The following is a 19,180-nucleotide window of genomic DNA, read 5'->3' as shown; positions in this document are numbered from 1 at the left end:
AGGCGTGGCCTAACCAGGGGCCCATCCCTAGAGGGAACATCATGCCTGTGCCGTTTGGGGTTTAGCTGCTGGGAAGTGAATAGACTCTGGGATCTGGAACCTCTGGTTGGAGGATACTGCTGGCCTGTGTGCTGGACACCAGGATGATGGACATGTGTTGACCATGCTCTCCCCTCCCCAGTCCCCACTGCCGAGGAGATGTCCAGTTTGACGCCAGAGTCCTCTCCAGAGTGAGTCTGACAAGGAAGGGAAGAGGGGCCGGAGGGGGGATTTCATTCCCTTAGCCCCCTCCCGACCCACCTCCAACCATCCCCTCCCACTCAGGCTGGCAAAACGCTCCTGGTTCGGGAACTTCATATCCTTGGACAAAGAAGAACAAATATTCCTCGTGCTAAAGGATAAACCTCTCAGCAGCATCAAAGCGGACATTGTCCATGCCTTCCTGTCGGTGAGGGGCCTGGGTCACCGTGCAACCTCGCTGCCACAGAACTACAAATCCCAGCAGCCTCTGGGGTTCACCTCCTTAGCACTGGCCTGAGTTCCACCTGGGGCTCATGAGATTTGTAGTTTTCCAGCCCGAGTTGGGTGTGGTCGTTGTGGGGGCATGGAGGCAGGAGAGGTTTATTGCGCCCTGGGGCTTGGAATTGGTGAAACAGGATCCTGAATTACAATATCCCACATATTAGCATCCACCGAGGACTAGTGATTTGCCATTTCCCTACCACCAGGTCTGAGATTGGCAAAAGGAACTACTTTTTCCAGTGAACTCTAGGGCTGTCCACTGGGTCCTGTGGTTTTGTGCTTTAGGGGCTCATGGGACTTAAAGTTTCTGAGACAGATGTGACTTTAGCCAGTGTTTGTGGAGGAAGGAAGAAGTTTGTTTCACGTGGTTCTGGAGCCTGGGGTTGGCACCAGATATGAGAGTCTTTATTACCTCGGGATTCAGTTGCTCAATCATTCCTCTGATGCCCTGTTTATAAGGTAGAGAAAACTACAAATCCCAGCAGACAGTGGGGCCTCCCAATGCCTTTCCTGTTATTCTTTCTCCCTGGTGGCTGAGGGGACTGGTAGTTCCTTGGGCATAGCTGGTCGTAGGGCTGCTCATCTGTCCCCTGGAGTCAGGTCGCTGAAATCACCCCCTCCTTTTGTCCCCCACCTCTCTCAGATCCCCAGCCTGAGTCATAGTGTGCTGTCACAGACCAGCTTCAGGGCTGAGTACAAGGCCAGTGGTGGCCCCTCCGTCTTCCAGAAGCCCGTCCGCTTCCAGGTGGACATCAGCTCCTCTGAGGGTCCAGAGCCCTCCCCCCGGCGGGACGGCAGCGGTGGTGGTGGCATCTACTCTGTCACCTTTACTCTCATCTCCGGTAAGTTTCCCTTGATGCAGCTGCCCCCAGCCTGGTGTGTGGGATACTCAAAAGAGCTGAGATAGGGTAGCAGCCCAGGAGGACAGCAAGCAGGAGGAGGAGATGGTGCCGACTCTGTGAGCCCTGTCCTCTCCCAGACCCCCCACATCTTCTCCTTCACAACATGCCAAGTGCTTTATGGGCACTACTTCCTTGAAGCTTCCCAGCAGCCTTTGAGGTTTCACAGAGAAGAACTGCATCCCAGAGAGGTAAATTGACTTGGCCAGAGTCACACTGCACACTGTGACGGAGCTGGGGCTCAGCCAAGGACTCCTGACCTCAAAGCACTGGACTTTTCCTAGGTTAAGACTGTGGTGCTCTGCTGTCAAAACTCATTTCTACACCCAGAGCAGACATCAGCAATCGATCACAACACTTCTTTCTGCTGAGCTCTGCTGCAGGCAGCCACAACCAATCAAGAGTTGGCACAAGGAAAAAAAAAAAAAAAAGAGTTGGCACAAGAGATGAAAACCACAGAAGTTCCTTGCTTCCAATTCTACTTGGTCCCTGAGTCCTGATAACAAGAGTTTGGATAATGAGGAATACCTCTGTTTGTTGTCCTTGCCACCAATCTTAACATGGCACATCTGGGAGATGGGCTTGTTCCTAGAGTTTTTAACCAAGCTGCTCTGGGGCACTGGGGAATTACATCACCAAAATGAACTATGGCTCTTTTTTTTTTCTTCTTTAAAGACTAACATGCAGAACTTTCTCAATGTTAAGATTTTTTTTCCCTCCTATTTATTTTTCTTACGTTTCTGGGTCTTCATGGCCTCAACTAGAACCCGTTTAAATAGAAAACAGCGCACATCATTATTTTAAGTCGAATCTTTCTTAGTCCCACTTGCAAACCATGGATTTATGCCCAGCCCCAATAGGGGGATTTTGAGGCAAGGAAGAAGAGTCATTTGCTGGTTGGAGGGACTGGTTCCACAGGGTGGGAGCGCCTTCCCTGTCCCCAGCCCCAAGTCAGTCTTACTGATGAAAAAATAAATCAGTCCATCTAAAAAAAGAGAAAATTTTATTCAAGGCAAACTGAGGATTATAACTGGGCAACAGCCTTTCAGAAAGCCTTAGGTGATCAAATATTTGGTCGCTCGATGCAAAGGTGGTTGCTTACTTGCCCTGAGTCCATCCTGTCCCTTGATGTTGAGTTTTAATAGCCAAGTTATTTCTTTCCCTTTAGGGGGTTGTACTAGTAAGATGTCTGGCATGGACTAAAGGGCAATTCCAAGTTGTCCACTAGGACTTAGGCCACTTTTATCTTGCACTTGCATTGTGCATGTTCATTATTAGGCAGTAAATACAGGCCTCAATTAACAAAACTAGAATTTAATATCCACTGAAATGTAATCTTTTTCTTTCTAAAATTACTCTCATTTCTACCAAATATAGCCAAATTAAGACTAATTTGTTTGCAAAATAAGTCTGGTTAATAGACCACATAAACTGTTTTACTTATTTATTTATTTTTCTAAATTTATTTTATTTATTTATTTTTGGCTGCATTGGGTCTTCATTGCTGCACTTGGGCTTTTTCTAGTTGCGGCCGGCAGGGCCTACTCTTCATTGTGGTGTGTGGGCTTCTCACTGCAGTGGCTTCTCTTGTGGAGCATGGTCTCTAGGCACACAGGCTTCAGTAGTTGTGGCATGCCAGCTCAGTAGTTGTGGCACGCAGGCTCAGTAGTTGTGGCGCACAGGCTTAGTTGCTCTGCAGCATGTGAGATCTTCCTGGACCAGGGCTTAAACCCATGTCCCCTGCATTGGCAGGCGGATTCTTAACCACTGTGCCACCCGGGAAGCCCCAATTTATTTATTTATTTTCTGGCCTCACCACACAGCTTGTGGGATCTTAGTTCCCTGACCAGGGATCGAACCCGAGTCCACAGCAGTGAAAGCTCGCATCCTAACCACTGGACCGCCAGGGAATTCCAAACATAAGCTGTTTTAAATTGGCTGTGCTGGAACTTTTCATAAAGGATCTCAGATTGAATTTTTTTTTTTTAAGAGTATAGTTGATTTACAATGTCATGCTAGTTTCAGGTATACAGCAAAGTGATTGAGTTTTACATATACATATATTCATTCTCAAATGGAACTTTTTTAAAGATTGATTTATTATTTATTTATTTTTTTTTTTTTAATTTTTGGCTGCATCGGCCTTAGTTGCAGCAAGCGGGATCTTTGTTAAGGCATGCAGGATCCTTCATTGCGGTGCGTGGGCTCTTCGTTGCAGAGCGCGGGCTTCTCTGTAGTTGTGGCATGTGGGTTTTCTCTTCTCTAGATGTGGCGCCCGGGGTTCTGGAGTGCGTGGGTTCTGTAGTTTGTGGTACGCGGGCTCTCTCGTTGAGGCTTACAAGCTCAGTAGTTGTGGCACGAGGGTTTAGTTGCCCCTCAGCATATGGGATCTTAGTTCCCTGACCAGGGATTGAACCTGCATCCCCTGCATTGTAAGGCGGATTCTTTACCACTGGACCACCAGGGAAGTCCCTCAGATTGAACTTTTAAAAAACCTCTTGAGGCCAGGAAATCCATGCCAAAGATGTGTCACAGATTCCACCTGAGATATCTATGTATTTGGATGAATTCCTCGTTTTTTGAGGTCCCTAAAATACTTTGGGCTTCTTGCACCTGTCAGGAGGTGGCTTTCCTTATCTACCTGAGAAAACTGCTGGGAACCTAAGAGTTTCCAAAATCTAGAGACAACAGGTAAAGAGAAAAGATACATGTTTCAATTCTGCTTATAAAGGAATAATTTACCAAATTGCCGCAAGTCAAGTCATAATTAGGTTGAGGGGAAGGGTTTCCTTATGTCTGGAAAACACAGAGTAAAAACCAGCAATATTTCAGACAAAACCCCCAAATTATAACGATATTCATCAGTTCTCTCAGTCCCATGTGACTAATTCTTGATCTTAATCTTCATAACAGTTTTATGAAGCCACCAAGTTTTCCATTAGTATGCTTTAATTTCTTACACATTCAGCAGTATGATCTGAAAGTTATCAGAAACCTGTACTTGTCAAAAAGTCCTTTCTATGAATCTTCTTGACAATTAAGCATTTTTTTTGGCAAAAGCATCAGAGTACAACAATAACTGTCTATAAATGACAAAAGACTTTAACAGTCAAGGTTAAAGACCTGATTCCAATGCGATTGACAAATGAACTTTGTTACTGCTGTGACATACGTTTTAAAATAATTACTAGAATTATGATTGATAACATTTTATCAGGACATACCAGATTTTTAGGAATTCCATATAATTTCTAGAATATATATATTAATGACATTTGTCTGTGTGATACAATCTAAGAAATTTTATAACCTCTCATTTGACAATGCTTTCCATGTGATTTAACATACAAAATAAACTTAATTAGTTTAATATTTCTCTCTGAGATGCTCCAGGGGCCCTCTCTGAAGCATCCCAAAGTTAGCTAGAGGTCAAAGGAACTTCGATTAGAATTTGATATTTGGAAAGTTCGTCAAAATATCAAAAAGAGAACTTCCCTGGTGGCGCAGTGGTTAAGAATCCGCCTGCCAATGCAGGGGACACAGGTTCGAGCCCTGGTCCAGGAAGATCCCATATGCTGCGGAGCAACTAAGCCCGTGCACCACAACTACTGAGGCTGTGCTCTAGAGCCCGCAAGCCACAGCTGCTGAGCCCATGTGCCACAACTACTGAAGCCTGCTCGCCTAGAGCCCGTGCTCTGCAACAAAGAGAAGCCACCACAGTGAGAAGCCCGCGCGCCACAAGGAAGAGTAGCTCCCGCTCGCAGCAACTAGAGAAAGCCTGTGCACAGCAACGAAGACCCAACGCAGCCAAAGATAAATTAATTAATTATAAAAAAATCAAAAAGATTTCAAAACAATTGGTCAAATAGGACATAGGTCACTGTATTCACTTAACCAAAGTCACAAAGAAGATTTCAAAAGCAAATACTGAAAGTTGTAACAGATTACCACTAAAGAAACGTTACAATCTGTTTTCAAAAGCAGATCAATATTTTCAGAAAACTTTGTCCTCTTAATAGAGAGAAAACCAGATTCAGGTTTTGTAACACTTTAATACTAAAATTCATTTACGGGAATTCCCTGGCAGTCCAGTGGTTAGGACTCGGTGCTTCCACTGCCGAGGGCCTGGGTTTGATCCCTAGCCAGGGAACTAAGATCCCACAAACTGCACGGTGTGACCATAAATAATAATACAAAATTCATTTACTTAATTAAATTCAATTTAATCTTAGCCGATCCTGAACATGCACAAAACTTTTTCCTCGGGGTTTCTTTTCCCTTCACAAAAGGTATTTCCATTCTTTATACTGTCTTTTACTGAAAACATGCCTTCCATTTTTCTTGCATACGGAAACGTTTATTTTGGTAGCTTTAGTTACATATGCATAATTCTTAACCTTAAAACTTAGTTTCTAGCACAAACTAAGTAGTCAGCAAGTATGAACTTTTACATTAGCATCCCATAGGTTAGCAAACTTATAAATACTGTTTATAGTTTCTAGAAAAAGTATTTTTTTTTCCACAGAAAATGTCTTAGTGTGGCATCCACCCTATTTATTAATAGTCCTAATTACCTTTAGTTTCTCTGTAAAAGGAAGCGTATATTCAGTAATTACGGTTCCAGTATCTTATTTGGAAAGGATTTGGATATTCAATGGATTTCTGTAGTTTAACTTAATTTAGCAAAACTCCATGAAGTTTCAAGTTATCAAAATCTGGAGACACTACTTTAGATAGACATTCCCAAAACATAATTTTTCCTAAAAAGTTTACCTAAAAGTGCTTATCTCATTTACGTCTATTTTATTTACTGAAAAGTTTCATCACATCTAGTTATTTTTCTTGCTGACAAACTTTGTAACAGGAATAATATCTCATTTATTTCATTTCTAGTAAACCTAGGTACAATAAAAATATTACACTTAACGCTGATGACTCTAAAGACATGTCTGTATTAATTAATGCAACAAGCTTCAGCTAAATTTAGTACCAGATATTAATGCTATACTCAATATTTCCCAGTTCACGCAAATCTGAAAGTCATTGGGGTTAGTTTTTTTCTATTTCTGAGAATCTATATAAGTGCCTAATTTCCTTTCCTTGTAAGTGTAATTTCCACTTACAAACTAATTTTGGCAATAACACGTTTTCAACACACATATGCAGATACATACAAACACACAGACAGACGCATACAAACACACAGACACCCCACAGTTTCCATTCCAAAATGTCAGCCATCAATCAGTTACAATAATGTAAAACCCATCCGTTACAAAACAGGTTGGATTCAAATTCCCTGTCTCCCTTTTGTTCTTTCTTTTTATAAGAGTTACCTTTGCTGAAATTTGCATTTTAAAAAGATGGTGGGATTAAGAGTTCCTGGAGGAGACCAGGTGGAATATATGCATATCAAAGGCATAGGAGGAGAAAGGCAAGTTCTCCTAGAAGGACTTTGTTCTCTTAAGGCCAGAATTTTTTTTTCCAATACGTGACAAGCCTCTTAGCATAAAGAGGGAAGGTTTTGGGAGTGGTAAAAGGATGGGTGGGTTTCGGATTGTTTCTGGAGCCGCACCTCTGGTCCTGTAAAGACTAGATTTGTAAAACAAGGACAGTGCTTAATTCCTAAAAAATTGGGTGGCCACCTCAGTGTCTGATCAAAGGACTGACATACCCATTCAACCTATGTTGGAATGTTTTACTTTCCCTCGTTTAGCTTAGGTCAGAAGACACCCCCCACCCGCCATATTCCTATCAGGCTCCTAATTTCAGCTGTGGTCAGTTTAGTCATACCGGTGGCCTCCCATCTTGGTAATCCATTTACTAACACTTTTGAGCACCCTCCCTGGGTTTTAAGAAATCCTTTAACTGGGGCCAGTCAGTTAGGCCTTTGATCTGAAGAGGCTCACCTACAGCCTCAGGTGGTCCCATTTCTAAAGGTAACCATTTAATGGCATCGTCAGAGTGGACAGGCACTTCAGACAGGATTATTAAAATAAGTACTCAAATGAAGGATAGAGGGGAGCAGTAAAGTTTTAGGTACCTTTTAGTTACCTTTTATATCACTGATCTTTCATTAGCCTTCTGCAACATATCTTTCAATGAGACCTCTTTTTTTGGCCACATCACACAGCTTGCGGGATCCCCAACCAGGGATGACCAGGGATCGAACCCCGGGCCCCTGCAGTGAAAGTGCTGAGTCCTCACCACTGGACCACCAGAGAAGCCTGTCAATGAGGCTATTTTGGAATTTTGAAGACTTTCAAAATTCTAAATATGAATAACAATAGGAAAATAAGATGAGAGGTCCCTAAAATTTTACAGTTTAGAAGTTTTCCCAATTCAAATGCTCCTAGAAGCTAGCGCTGCAAATATTTTCCCCTGCTAACCTAATTTTAAAAAAGAGAAAAACTCTTAACTACTGTTGTTTCCAGTAGACCCTGTGGACAGAGGTCCAGGAGACTGCAGGGTTTTACTGCGCATGAAAAATCAGTTTTGGGGTGCTTAAAGGAACCCATCTTGGGGACTTCCCTGGTGGTCCAGTGGCTAAGACTCTGTGCTCCCATGCACGGGACCCGGGTTTGATCCTTGGTCAGAGAACTAGATCCCACATGCCGCAACTAAGAGTCCGCATGCCACAACTAAAAGATCCCACGTGTCGCAACTAACACCCAGTGCAGCCAAATAAATAAATAAATATTTTTTTAAAAAAACGAAAAGAAGCCTATCTTGGCCATTTCAGGACAGATTTCCTTTAATTCCAATTAAGTAGTTGCAAACATACATAAGCCCAGCTGGTATTCCCATTGGTGGCTGTCTGAACGGGAGCTGTTTGGCCTTTGAGGCACAATTTCCCATTATTAATGTCTAATTCAGCCTAATGTCTAATAGCCTAATTCAGATATGAAATATGATCTAAACAACTTTCTGAGGGCAGTGTGGTGGATTGCATGTGCACTGCATCTGAGTCTAGCTCCCCAAGGAGTTACCCGTGGGTTACTTCGACTCTTTTACCTGTCTCAGTTTCTCCCTGCGACAGCCTAAAACCATCACAGGTGCTCGGAGTTCTAGGTTATCAGCCTCTGTTGCCCATCCCCCCTCACACCTCCACGAGCAGTATTTACTTAATGGTTATGGTGGGTCTCTCTTTTTCTTAAGAGCTGAATAATTCAGTCTCTCATTCCACTAGCAACAGTTTTGTTCAGACCGTATGGCAACTTTTTTTTTTTCAATTCAAGCCAAATTTATTTATTTTATTTTATTTTTTACTTTTTGGCCTCACCGGGGGCCATGTGGGATCTTAGTTCCCCGACCAGGGATCGAACCCACGCCCCCTTGCAGTGGAAGCCAAGGAGTCTTAACCACTGGACTACCAGGGAAGTTTTCCATTCAAGCCAAATTTAACAAAAACCCAGCCACCTATGTTTCCCTGGGCCTCTTGCCCAGACCCCCAGGTCCTGCCTAGGGAATACACCAGTGCCCCTTAAAACTCCAAGTCTTAAGTGAAAACAGCTCGAATAAAATTTTCAGGATCATCACTCAAACAACAAGATCCAGCTATCAGGAGAACTCGTCAGAACCCCTGAGAACACCTGAGGAGTACCGAGAAGCTGGGGGGGCCCAATGGGCCCATGCTGGTACTTCGTGTTGGTTCCGGTAGACTCCAGGTGCCCTCTGGTGGGTGTCTCTCATATCCTGCCGGCTACGCCATGCAAGGCAACGAAAAAGTTAATCGGTCAATCTAAGAAAAAAGTGGAAAACTTTATTCAAGCCAAAGTGAGGACTATAACCCAGGAATGGCCGCTCAGAAAGCTCCGAGACTGTTCCGCCATTAGAGGTCAAACCACAGTTATATAAATTTTTGAGACAGAGGGCTGTACGTTAAATGACGTGTTATTGACAGTTTACACAATCCAGGTACAAGGCGAGTAGTGGGTCGTGGGTCTTCGTGGCCCCTGACAAGATTAAGAAGGTTACCTCCTAAGCAGGTGTGGTTAATGCAGGTGCACAGCACACACTAAAGGGGAGGGAGGAGGCCCAAACCGGCAGAGAAAATGGTTGTGTTTGAAGTTTCTCGTCTTGTTGTAAAATCTGGATTTTGTTTCATCAGTCTGTTTCCCTGCCCCTTCCAGGTCCCAGCCGTCGGTTCAAGCGGGTTGTAGAGACCATCCAGGCTCAGCTGCTGAGCACTCACGACCAGCCCTCCGTGCAGGCCCTGGCAGGTGGGAGACACCTTGGGGCACCCGTGGGGCGGAGGGGAGACTTCCTGGTGGCCAGGTGCTGCGGGGGGGGGGGGTGTTGCTGGCGAGGCTTCAGCTGTGGGGCAGCAGGGCCCACCTGCTGTCGCCCTTAGGTCCTACCTGCAATGCTGGGAGCAGGTTCCCAGAGAGGCTGGGGCCTGAGCTCCGAGGGAACCAGGCCATCCTGAGCCTGAGAAGGCCTCACCAGGGAGGGGACCTCCAGGGACCCCTAAGGGGATGACCCGTCTCTGTCTCGGAGGTAGCGGAGCTTTCCGCTAACAGAGGCTCCTGAACTGTGTTCTGGAGGAAGGTGGCCGGCCATCCTGGTTTGCTCAGGATGCAGGAGTTTCAGTGCTAAAACCGGGACAAGCTGGTCATCCTCTCTGCAGATGCTCAGACTCTTCTGACCCCGCTGGGCCTGGCTTTCAAGGACTTGGGCGTCCCCCCGGGCGCGGGCGAGGTCTGTGCTCCAGGGGGAAGGGGCTTCCCTTCACCCAACAGCCCCGGTCTTCGGAGCAGAATTCCCTATCAGCCAGGGATCAGTGAGGCCAGGGTCACAAACAACAAACTCCATAGTTCAAACAACATCAATTTATTATCATACAGTCCTGGAGATCAGAGGTCCCGCACAGGCTAAGCAGTCTAACACCAAGGCACCTGGAGGGAGGGCCTCAGTAGTAGGGAGCTGGAGAAACTCTGCCTTCTGTTAGTCTGGTTCCCCAGGGCAACCAGAAGTGAGGAAGGCCCCCTGAACCTCTCCAGACCCGGTTGCCAAGGAAAGCTGGCCTTGACAACCAGAGTTCCTAAAAGGGCATGCATTCATGTAGGACCCACAGACACCCAGGGCCCGAGCCACATGCCTTATAAGGGGAATGGGGCAATGGGGGACCTCCATTGGTTGCTATGGCAACAAGGCCTCCAGCAATCAGTGTCTCTTAAGGGGCTGGCCTCTGCTACAGGTACTATTTTGGGCCCTAAAGAAACTACTGCATGGCTGCTGGCAACCAGCACTGCCACCGCAGTCCCCTAATCTGGGGCAGTGAGGCCCTACAGAAAGATAACCGCAGTCATGCAGGCCCAGCTGGGAGGGCCCGAGACCCCCAAACCATCTGCTGTGGGCTCCACTGGGCCCCATTAACAACCAGTGGAAAGTAATGGGGCCCTTTGGCCATGATCGGGGAACTCAGACGGTGCTGTAACCAGAGTCTCTGAGGATGTCTCCTGAGCTGGGCCAGCCAGGTCTCACTGGGGCATGGCCTGGCTTCCAAAGCCTTAGGTTTGGGGGTGCCTGGGACACGTGCCTTGTTGGTCTAGGGAAGCCAGGCCTAGTTGCTGGCGTGTGTGACCCCTGGCAGCCACCTCCCCTGCTGGAGCACATCCCTGGGCTCGGTACCCCTGGGGTTCCTGAAGCCAGATCGCTTCCTCCCCCACAGACGAGAAGAATGGCGCCCAGACCCGGCCTGCCGGGACCCCGCCCCGAAGCCTGCAGCCCCCGCCCGGCCGCCCAGACCCAGAGCTGACCAGCTCTCCCCGCCGAGGCCCCCCTAAGGACAAGAAGCTCCTGGCCACCAACGGGACCCCCCTACCCTGACCCCAGGGGGCCGGGAAAGGAGGGGCGCCCCCTCCACCCCCCTTCCCTGCCCCCCAACTGTGAATCTGTAAATAGGGCCCAAGGAGTACGTAGGGAGGGGGGAGACACAACAAACCCGGCCTTGCCCTGCAGGGATAGGGCTCAGGGGGCCGTGCCCAACGGGGGTGGTTCTGGGGGGACTGGGGGGGAGCTGTTTCTATTTTATTTATTGATTAATTTATTATTTTATTTATTGATCAATCTCTCTGTGGGGTGGGGTGGGGGAGGGATGGGGTCTGGTTGGGGTGGCTTAGCAGATCCGGACGGACAGGGCCATCTGTCCTTGTGTCCCCAACTCCCCCTTCCTGGGCCCCCCTCCCCTGGTCTTCTCCCTTCCCCACGACCTTCTGTACGGATTTGCTCTCTGGAAGGAATTCTGATTTCGCGTGATCCTGCCTGCGTCCGTGTCTCTGATTCCGCCAGCGGCAAAAAAAAAAAAAAATTAATAATAATAATAATAAATATCCTTGATCAGGGATGGCTGGCTGGCCTTGGCCTCTCACTTCCTGGGTGGCCTTGGTTGCAGGGGCGGAACCAGATGGCAGGGACAGGAGGTGCGAAGATGCTACGCTGACCAGGTGTTCAGTGCTGGACCTTCAGGGAGATGGGGGAGGCCGGCGGGGGGCTCAGGCTGCCAGGGCCCGGCTGGAGACACAGGGTGCAGCCGTCCAGGCTGGAGAAGTCCACCGCAAAGAGGCCAAAGAGGATGAACAGCAGCATGGCGACGACCCATTCACAGGCGGCAGAGGCTGAGCGCAGTGACCAGGTGTGGAGGACGACCACTGTACACCAGGGTCAAGGGCACAGCGCCACGGGGAGGATCCGCAAGCCCGGCTAGGTTGCTGAGTGACCTTGGGCAGGCTGAGACCATCCATCTCTGGGTACCCTCTCGTGACATGTCCGCCCTGCCCTGGCTGGAATGGCCCCTCTGGCTGGACACCCTCCTTGGCAACGCCCAGACACTCTCAGATGGATGCCCTCCAGTTCCCGCCTCTGTCTCAAGCTGTTTTCTAAACGTTTGCCCTTGCATGTTTCTCCGGTTTGCACTGCATTCCCAATATCCCAGAACAAGGCTCCTATCTTCCTGTCGGCCTTCCCTGACCCCATGAAGGCTCTGCCATCTCCCCACTTGCCAGGGCCAACTGGCCGCCATTGCTTCTACCTCCAAAAATGCAGGGCTTCCTAAAGATGCCTCCACCCCACCCGCCAGCCTCAGGCTGTGCTTGCAACTTTCTCCCCCGACCCAGGGCCCACAGGCCCTTCCTACTCACTCCCAAACAGGATCCCCCTTTCTCCCTAAAAGCTCTTCCTCTTTCTGGGTGCCCTGACCTCCATAACCACACCATCCACTCCTGTCCCCTAGCAGACCCGTGGGAATCGCCTTCGTCCCCTCCCCCCTCATCCCCATGGCCAGCTGGACACCCCAAGTCTTGTCCTCTCTTTCTGGCCTGGCATCTCTACTGGTTGGCCCTGTCCCTCCTCTGGCTCCACAGTCCCAGCTCTTTAAAACTCTTCTGTAACCACTGGTCAACACATACTCTGAGCTCCCACCTTGCAGAGATGCCTCTCGTTTTCTGGGAGCACCCCCCTCACTGGAGCACTCCTCATCCCCCCTAGATCAGATTAGACATCATTTCATTCGTTCAAGGATTTCTAGACAGTGAATAAGGCCAACACCATCCCCAAGCCCCACCAATCCTAGAACAAAGAAGTGCTTACCCCAGAACTGACTTTGTAACTCCCCCACTCACAAGCTTTCTGTGGCTCCCTATTGCACTTGTACAGAAGCACAAGCCTGTAATCCCTCACTTTAGCGCTGGAGATGCTCATCTCTGGCCCTGCCAGCAGCCTCATCTCCTCCCCTGGGCTGGTTTTCCCACCCTCCGCATGTACCCGCGGTGTCCCTCCCTCCTTCCCCCAACCCAGGCCAAAAGCAGCTGGTTCTGCAAGACCAGCTCAAATGCCAGGTCTCAGACCTCTCTTTGCAGCCTTCCAGCCCTTATGACACTCAGCTGACCATTTTATGGTCCTGTCCCCCACTTTCCGCATCCAAGGGATATCAGAGCCCCACAGAATGAGAACCCTGTGGCCAAACTGATCAACACAGGCAGGATTTTGAAAGGGGCCGCCTAGACCTCATCGTTAACTGCACCTGCTGCTGCACAGGATGGATGCTGGTTCTGCAGCTGCAGAAGGCTGAGCTCGGGAGCCAGCCCTTCCTATCCATTTCACTGGATTCAATTTGCTGCTCTGGGAAACGAGATCGCCACCTCCATTTTGCTGGGAAAATGGATCCAATTTTCCAAAGGGATCCTCTGAATGCAGCCGGCCCAGGGTCTCAGCTGGGTTCCCTCCAGCCTCTTCTGGATGCCAAGGACCTCTGGCCTCCCCTTCCATCATCCCCACACGGGGCCGCAGTCCCCAAGGCTTAGCATGCAGCCCCTCCTCTCTCTCAGAACACTCTGCTTCTCAGTAATCCTCATTATTCGGATAAAAGCAACTCCATTCTACAGATAGGGGATCTGAGGCTCAGAGAGTGGTTTGGCTCACCCGGAGGTGTGCTGAGCTCGTGGGTTCTGGGGTGACTCAGAAGTGGGCTGGAATCAAGGCTCCACCCACAGGCATGCTGGTAAATGTGTAACAACTGGCTCTGATTTGTAGCATTTGTCAGTTTCTTGGCCGTTTCAAGCTATTACTAACGTGACATCACTGCACATGGAGCTGGGAAGAGATACACACAGACAGCTCAGGAGACCCTGTACCAGCCACCTCCAGCCTACCACCAGCTCTGCCATTGAACTTCACGACGGTTCTTGGCCATCTGAACCTCCGTTTCCGGTCTTAGCCAGCACGATGCCCAGCACAGAGCGGTACCCCAAACGGACTGCTGTCTTCGGTTTATCGATCTCCCAACATGTATTGGTTACTCACTATGTGCCAAGCACCGTTCTAAGCACCTCACATGTGTCATCTCCTGCATTCCTCACATTCCTTATTATTATCCACATTTGATAGATGAGGAAACTGAGGCACTGAGAAGTTAAGAAACCAGAAGAGTTCCCCCTCCTCCCCCAACTAGTATGTGGAGGCAGCGTGACCCCAGAGCCGGGACTCGGTGACAACACCACTATAATCCTGCATGGAGACCGAGGCTGAGAAAGGAAGGGGCACCCTCCATAGCACACAGCAGACCCACCCCAATGAAGACGTACCCCCAACACCTGTCCCCGGCCCCAGGAAGGATACTGGCCACCGTGAGGATGGTGCAAATGCTGCAGAGGAGCAGACGGAGTGGCCCGATCCAGGGAGCCCCAGGCTGGGGCAGGCTCTTCACCCTCCAGAAGACAAGGAGCTGCAGCCAGAAGTAGAATATTCCCACAAAGAAGGCGAGGAAGGCCCCCATCAGGTGCGTGGCCCGCTGGTTCTTTTCCTGGGAGAGGAAGGGAGCAGAGTTGAGGGGCAGACCTGTGGGAGGGAGAGGGCCACGATGCCGTGCGGGGAGGCACCAGGACCAACTCCACGGACTGTGCTTGAAAGCTGCCATACCCGGCGAATGGCTGATTGATTAGGTGCATTGGCTATTGACAGCTCCATGAGGCCAGGCATTTATTTAAACCTGCTGTTCACTGCTGGGGCCTCCATCCCTAAAACAAGGCCTGGCACATAGTAGAGCCTGGTAAAAAAGATTTTTTTTAATTAATTAATTTAATTTATTTATTTTTGGCTGCATTGGGTTTCGTTGCTGCGCACGGGCTTTCTCTAGTTGCAGTGAGCAGGGGCTACTCTTCATGTGGCACGTGGGCTTCTCATTGCGGTGGCTTCTATTGTTGTGGAGCGCAGGATCTAGGCGCGCGGGCTTCAGTAGTTGTGGCACGCAGGCTCAGTAGTTGTGGCTCACGGGCTCTAGAGCGCAGGTGTGGGTTGTGGCGCATGGGCTTAGTTGCTCCGCTACATGTGGGATCTTCCTGGACCAGGGCTTGAACCTGTGTCCCCTGCATTGGCAGGCAGATTCTTAACCACTGCGCCACCAGGGAAGCCCAAGCCTCATAAAATATTAGTGGAATAAATCCTTCGTTCTCAACCTGGGTGGAAGAGAGCAGATTGTTGCCACCAAGGGGGTAAAAATTGGTTCTTGGAGGGTGAAAAAATATTAAATGTTACAATGGTTTCTGGCTTACAGATATAGTATGTATTATATTAAAATGTTTTCATATTAAAAACTCCATGGCGGGGGTGGGGTGGGGTGGGGGAAACTTCCCTGGTGGCGCAGTGGATAAGACTCTGCGCTCCCAATGCAAAGGGCCTGGATTCAGTTCCTGAACATGCATGCCGCCACAAAGAGTTTGCATGCCACAGCTAAGGAGCCGGCAAGCCACGACTAAGGAGGCCACAGCCCACAACTAAGGAGCCCGCGTGCTGCAACTAAGGAGTCTCCCTGCTGCAACTAAGACCCCACGCAACCAAATAAATAAATATTAGGGAAAAAATAAAATCTTCATGGAGGGAAAGGATGATTAGGAGAAAATGTCTAAAAAAGTCTTCTGGGGACTTCCCTGGCAGTCCATTGGTGAGGACTCCAGGCTTCCACCGCAGGGTGCTCGGGTTGGATCCCTGATCCGGAACTAAGATCCCACATGAGGCAGGGAGCAGTAAAAAAAAAAAAAAAAAAAAAAGCTTCTGCGGGGGGGATATAATAATTAAAGGAAAAAATTAAAGAAAAAAGGTTAATGAACACAGGAATACATGATAAGTGAATGATTTGCTATGCAAATGTCATGGGGAATTTTTGTTAAGTTGGAGGCAGCCTCTTGTCTAAACACCCTGCGGCTTCCACGGCCTTTTGGCGGGAGAGGTTTGGAATCAGACATCATACTGAAAAACAAATAGATAAAAAATAAAATGATAAAATAAATCAATAAGATTTCTCCTATTACTAATCCATTTATTTATTCTACAAATATCTACTGAGCTTTGTGGCTAAGAATGTGGGCTTCTAGAGTCTACGAATCTGGGTTCATCTCTGACCACCACGAACCGGCTGATAAAGAAATATCTCCGTGGGATTTGACCAAGAAGGACCTCCCTGGAGTTCTTGTGGAGATGGGTTAAAATAACCCTGCACAACGTACAAAGCTAGTGCCTTCTACAGAGAGAACACTCCATCGATATGGCAAACATTAAGAATAAGTGGGGAATTCCCCCGCCGTCCAGTAATTAGGACTCCACGCTTTCACTCCCCAGGGTCCCGGTTCGATCCCTAGTTGGGGAAATAGGATCCAGCCAAGCTGCGCGGTGCGGGGTGGGGGGCGGGAGGAGGAGTGAACTGAGAAATTTTTTTTTTTTTTTTTTGCGGTACGCGGGCCTCTCACTGTTGTGGCCTCTCCCGTTGCGGAGCACAGGCTCCCGACGCGCAGGCTCAGCTGCCGTGGCTCACGGGCCCAGCCGCTGTGCGGCACGTGGGATCTTGCCGGACCGGGGCACGAACCCGTGTCCCCTGTATCGGCAGGCGGACTCTCAACCACTGCGCCACCAGGGAAGCCCATGAACTGAGAAATTTTATTATTAAATGGGGCTATGGCAGTGAATTACCCCAAACTCCTAGGGGTTAACGGAATGATTACAAAGAGCCTCCCACGAGGCCTCTATCTGGAGACCAGAACGCCCTCCCTCCACGGCCCGAGAGCCACAAGAGAAATACAAGTCCCAGGAGCCTGTGCGGGGACCAGCCCCCCAAACCAGAAGCCTGCGCCCCGGAGATGCTGGGAGTTGTAGTCCCAGACTCGGGCGGGCAAGAACCTGGGCTGGCCTGCTGCGTCTCACCTGAAAATTGCCCACTATGGAGGTGCCCAAGGTGCAGAGGAGCCCCGTCCACAGGATCAGCTGGTTAGGCCACTTTCCGACCCCCCAGTCCCGAAGCTGGTGGTAACGGAGAATGCAGGTCCAGGCGGCTGGGAGGAGAGGGAAGTGGGCGGGAGGCCCGAGTCCCAGACTCCTGGGTAGGGGGTGGGGGGTGGGGTGGAAGAGACTGTGGGTCCTGGAGTGAGTGCCCAGCTCCTGGATTTGGGGGAGGAGGAGGCTGGGTGCCGGGGCCCTCTTGGCTGGGCGGGGCTAGCACCGAACGAAGTGTGCGCGGGAGTATTTACCCAAAGCAGCTCCCAAGTTGAGCACCTGGCTGAAGATGCAGCTCTGAGGGGGGCTATTTCCACATCGACTGGGGGAGATAAAGGGTCATCCTGTAGCTCCTCAGAACCAGGACCCCCTTCTTTCCTCCCTCCAGACCCCCCCCAACCCCAAGCACCATAACTACCTGATATAGGGGAAGCCTTCAGTGAGGTTCACAGCCTTGTTGGCCACAGCAAGCGAAAAACTGAAGTCGAGGAGACATCAAAGAGAGTACAGGGAGTTCGACGAAACTTTTCTTTCTGTTACGCGCAGAAACCGGACTTCTAGCTCCCCCTCCCTCAGACCCAGGGGCCCAGGGCCCCAGCCCCTCCCCCCTCAGACCCAGGGGTCCGGGCCCCCAGCCCCTCCCCCCTCAGACCCAGGGGTCCGGGCCCCCAGCCCCTCCCCCCTCAGACCCAGGGGTCCAGGCCCCCAGCCCCTCCCCCCTCAGACCCAGGGGTCCAACCTGCCTCTAACACTCACACGGTCCAGATGCCAGCAGTAGCCCAGAATGCCAGGAAGGCAGGCAGCAGGGACAGGTATCCCCACATGCTGGGGTCTGCAGGGAGAGAGGGGCAGGGACTGAGGTCACGACTTTATCTCTGTCTCGAGACTTTATCTCTCTGTCTCTCTCGGGTGAGCAACCAGCCCTAAGGGTACAGGTGTGTCATATTGTGGCCACCGCCCCTGAGGCCTCCATTGGCTCCCAGGCATAAGTAATGGGCAAAGGTCCGCTCTAATGAGCCAGCTGTCTGCTTGGGAAACATTCCCTACCTTTTGCGTAGTCCTTTGTCCTGATCTCCTAGTTTCTCTTAGCTGTCCTGCTCCCACCCAGATTCTGAGACTCTCCCAGCCCCTCCCTGCACTTCCAGCTTCTGGACTCCCCCCGATGCTCTCCTGTCCGGGCTCCCTCTGCCTCTCTCCACCCTGGGACTGGCGCTGCGTGAGAGGTTTGGGGAACATGGCTGGGTTGTGGGGTGGGACTGTCGGCGTTCCAGCAGAGCCAAAGACACTGTCAGGCCAAGAATATGACCTCCACACTCTTCAGGACCTCAACCCCAAACTGCCACTTCCGGTCTCAGAACCGAGCAGGCAGCACCTTAGCTTCCAGGGACCCCTAGCTTCCTTCCTCCCACTTTATAGCTTCAATGTTCAAACTCCCAGCCCTTGTCCTCCTCAAGACCCAGAAATCTGAGCCTCTAGCTCTCTCCACCCTTCCTCCCTTGGGGACCCAGAAGTCCAGGCCTCCAGTCCCTTCCAGAACTCATGCAATTGTTTCTAGCCCCTGAGGTCCATCCTCACAGCTGTTACCTCCTTGGGGACGGAGAATCCAGACCTGCAGGTGCCTGCCCTTCTGAGTGTAGTTTCTGTCCTGAGGCAGTCGGGTGTGGGACCCTGGTGACCCTTCCTCCTCCCCCCACTGGCTTTCCCCTCTCTCTTCCTCTCTATCAAGCTGGAGTTCCCCACAGGCCGGGCCTGAGTGGGAAGGGCGATCTTAGTGATGACATCTCCATCGGAGAAACCTCCCTCCCAAAAAGCGACTGCTTCCTCTACCTGGACCGTTTTCTTCTCTCTCCGGCAGAACAAGCCTCAACTTCCTGGCTTCCTCCCCTCTTGGTACTCAGGTGTTTGTGTCCTAGGCCCCCTCCTGCTGCCCCAGGACCCAGGAGTCCAGGCCCCAGCCCCTCCTCCCTCAGACCCGGAAGTTCCAGCCCCTCCTCCCTCAG

The 19,180-nt window shown here is 50.1% G+C and overlaps 2 protein-coding genes across 5 annotated transcripts in view; one reads left to right on the top strand and one right to left on the bottom strand.

Annotated features, from left to right (window-relative positions):
- BRSK1 (BR serine/threonine kinase 1) overlaps window positions 1–11,767 on the top strand; it is a 24,385-nt gene extending 12,618 nt beyond the window's left edge. For both annotated transcript variants that reach the window (XM_027097180.1, XM_027097179.1), the window contains 5 exons: window positions 182–230; window positions 325–448; window positions 1,166–1,364; window positions 9,554–9,643; window positions 11,095–11,767. In XM_027097180.1, coding sequence (XP_026952981.1) covers window positions 182–230; window positions 325–448; window positions 1,166–1,364; window positions 9,554–9,643; window positions 11,095–11,252 — 620 coding nt within the window. In that variant the 3' untranslated portion in view covers window positions 11,253–11,767. The remainder of the gene's footprint in view (window positions 1–181; window positions 231–324; window positions 449–1,165; window positions 1,365–9,553; window positions 9,644–11,094) is intronic.
- On the bottom strand, window positions 11,457–19,180 carry TMEM150B (transmembrane protein 150B). 3 transcript variants are annotated; one of them, XM_027097184.1, is made up of 7 exons: window positions 19,008–19,180; window positions 17,937–18,012; window positions 17,599–17,658; window positions 17,435–17,502; window positions 17,112–17,239; window positions 14,538–14,721; window positions 11,457–12,073 (listed from the first exon to the last, which is right to left on the bottom strand). In XM_027097184.1, the coding sequence occupies exons 2-7, from the start codon at window positions 18,002–18,004 to the stop codon at window positions 11,874–11,876; spliced, it is 708 nt and encodes a 235-aa protein (XP_026952985.1). In that variant the 5' UTR covers window positions 18,005–18,012; window positions 19,008–19,180; the 3' UTR covers window positions 11,457–11,873. The 3 variants fall into 3 exon arrangements, with proteins under 3 accessions (XP_026952985.1, XP_026952982.1, XP_026952984.1); XM_027097181.1 differs by lacking the exon at window positions 19,008–19,180 and adding an exon at window positions 18,765–18,898; XM_027097183.1 differs by lacking the exon at window positions 19,008–19,180 and adding an exon at window positions 18,790–18,813.

The sequence above is a fragment of the Aethalodelphis obliquidens genome, unplaced genomic scaffold (genome assembly GCF_003676395.1).
Source record: "Aethalodelphis obliquidens isolate GAN/ISIS:26980383/991018 unplaced genomic scaffold, ASM367639v1 scaffold113, whole genome shotgun sequence".
Lineage (NCBI taxonomy): Eukaryota > Metazoa > Chordata > Mammalia > Artiodactyla > Delphinidae > Aethalodelphis > Aethalodelphis obliquidens.
This window is presented reverse-complemented; position numbering and strand designations above follow the sequence as displayed.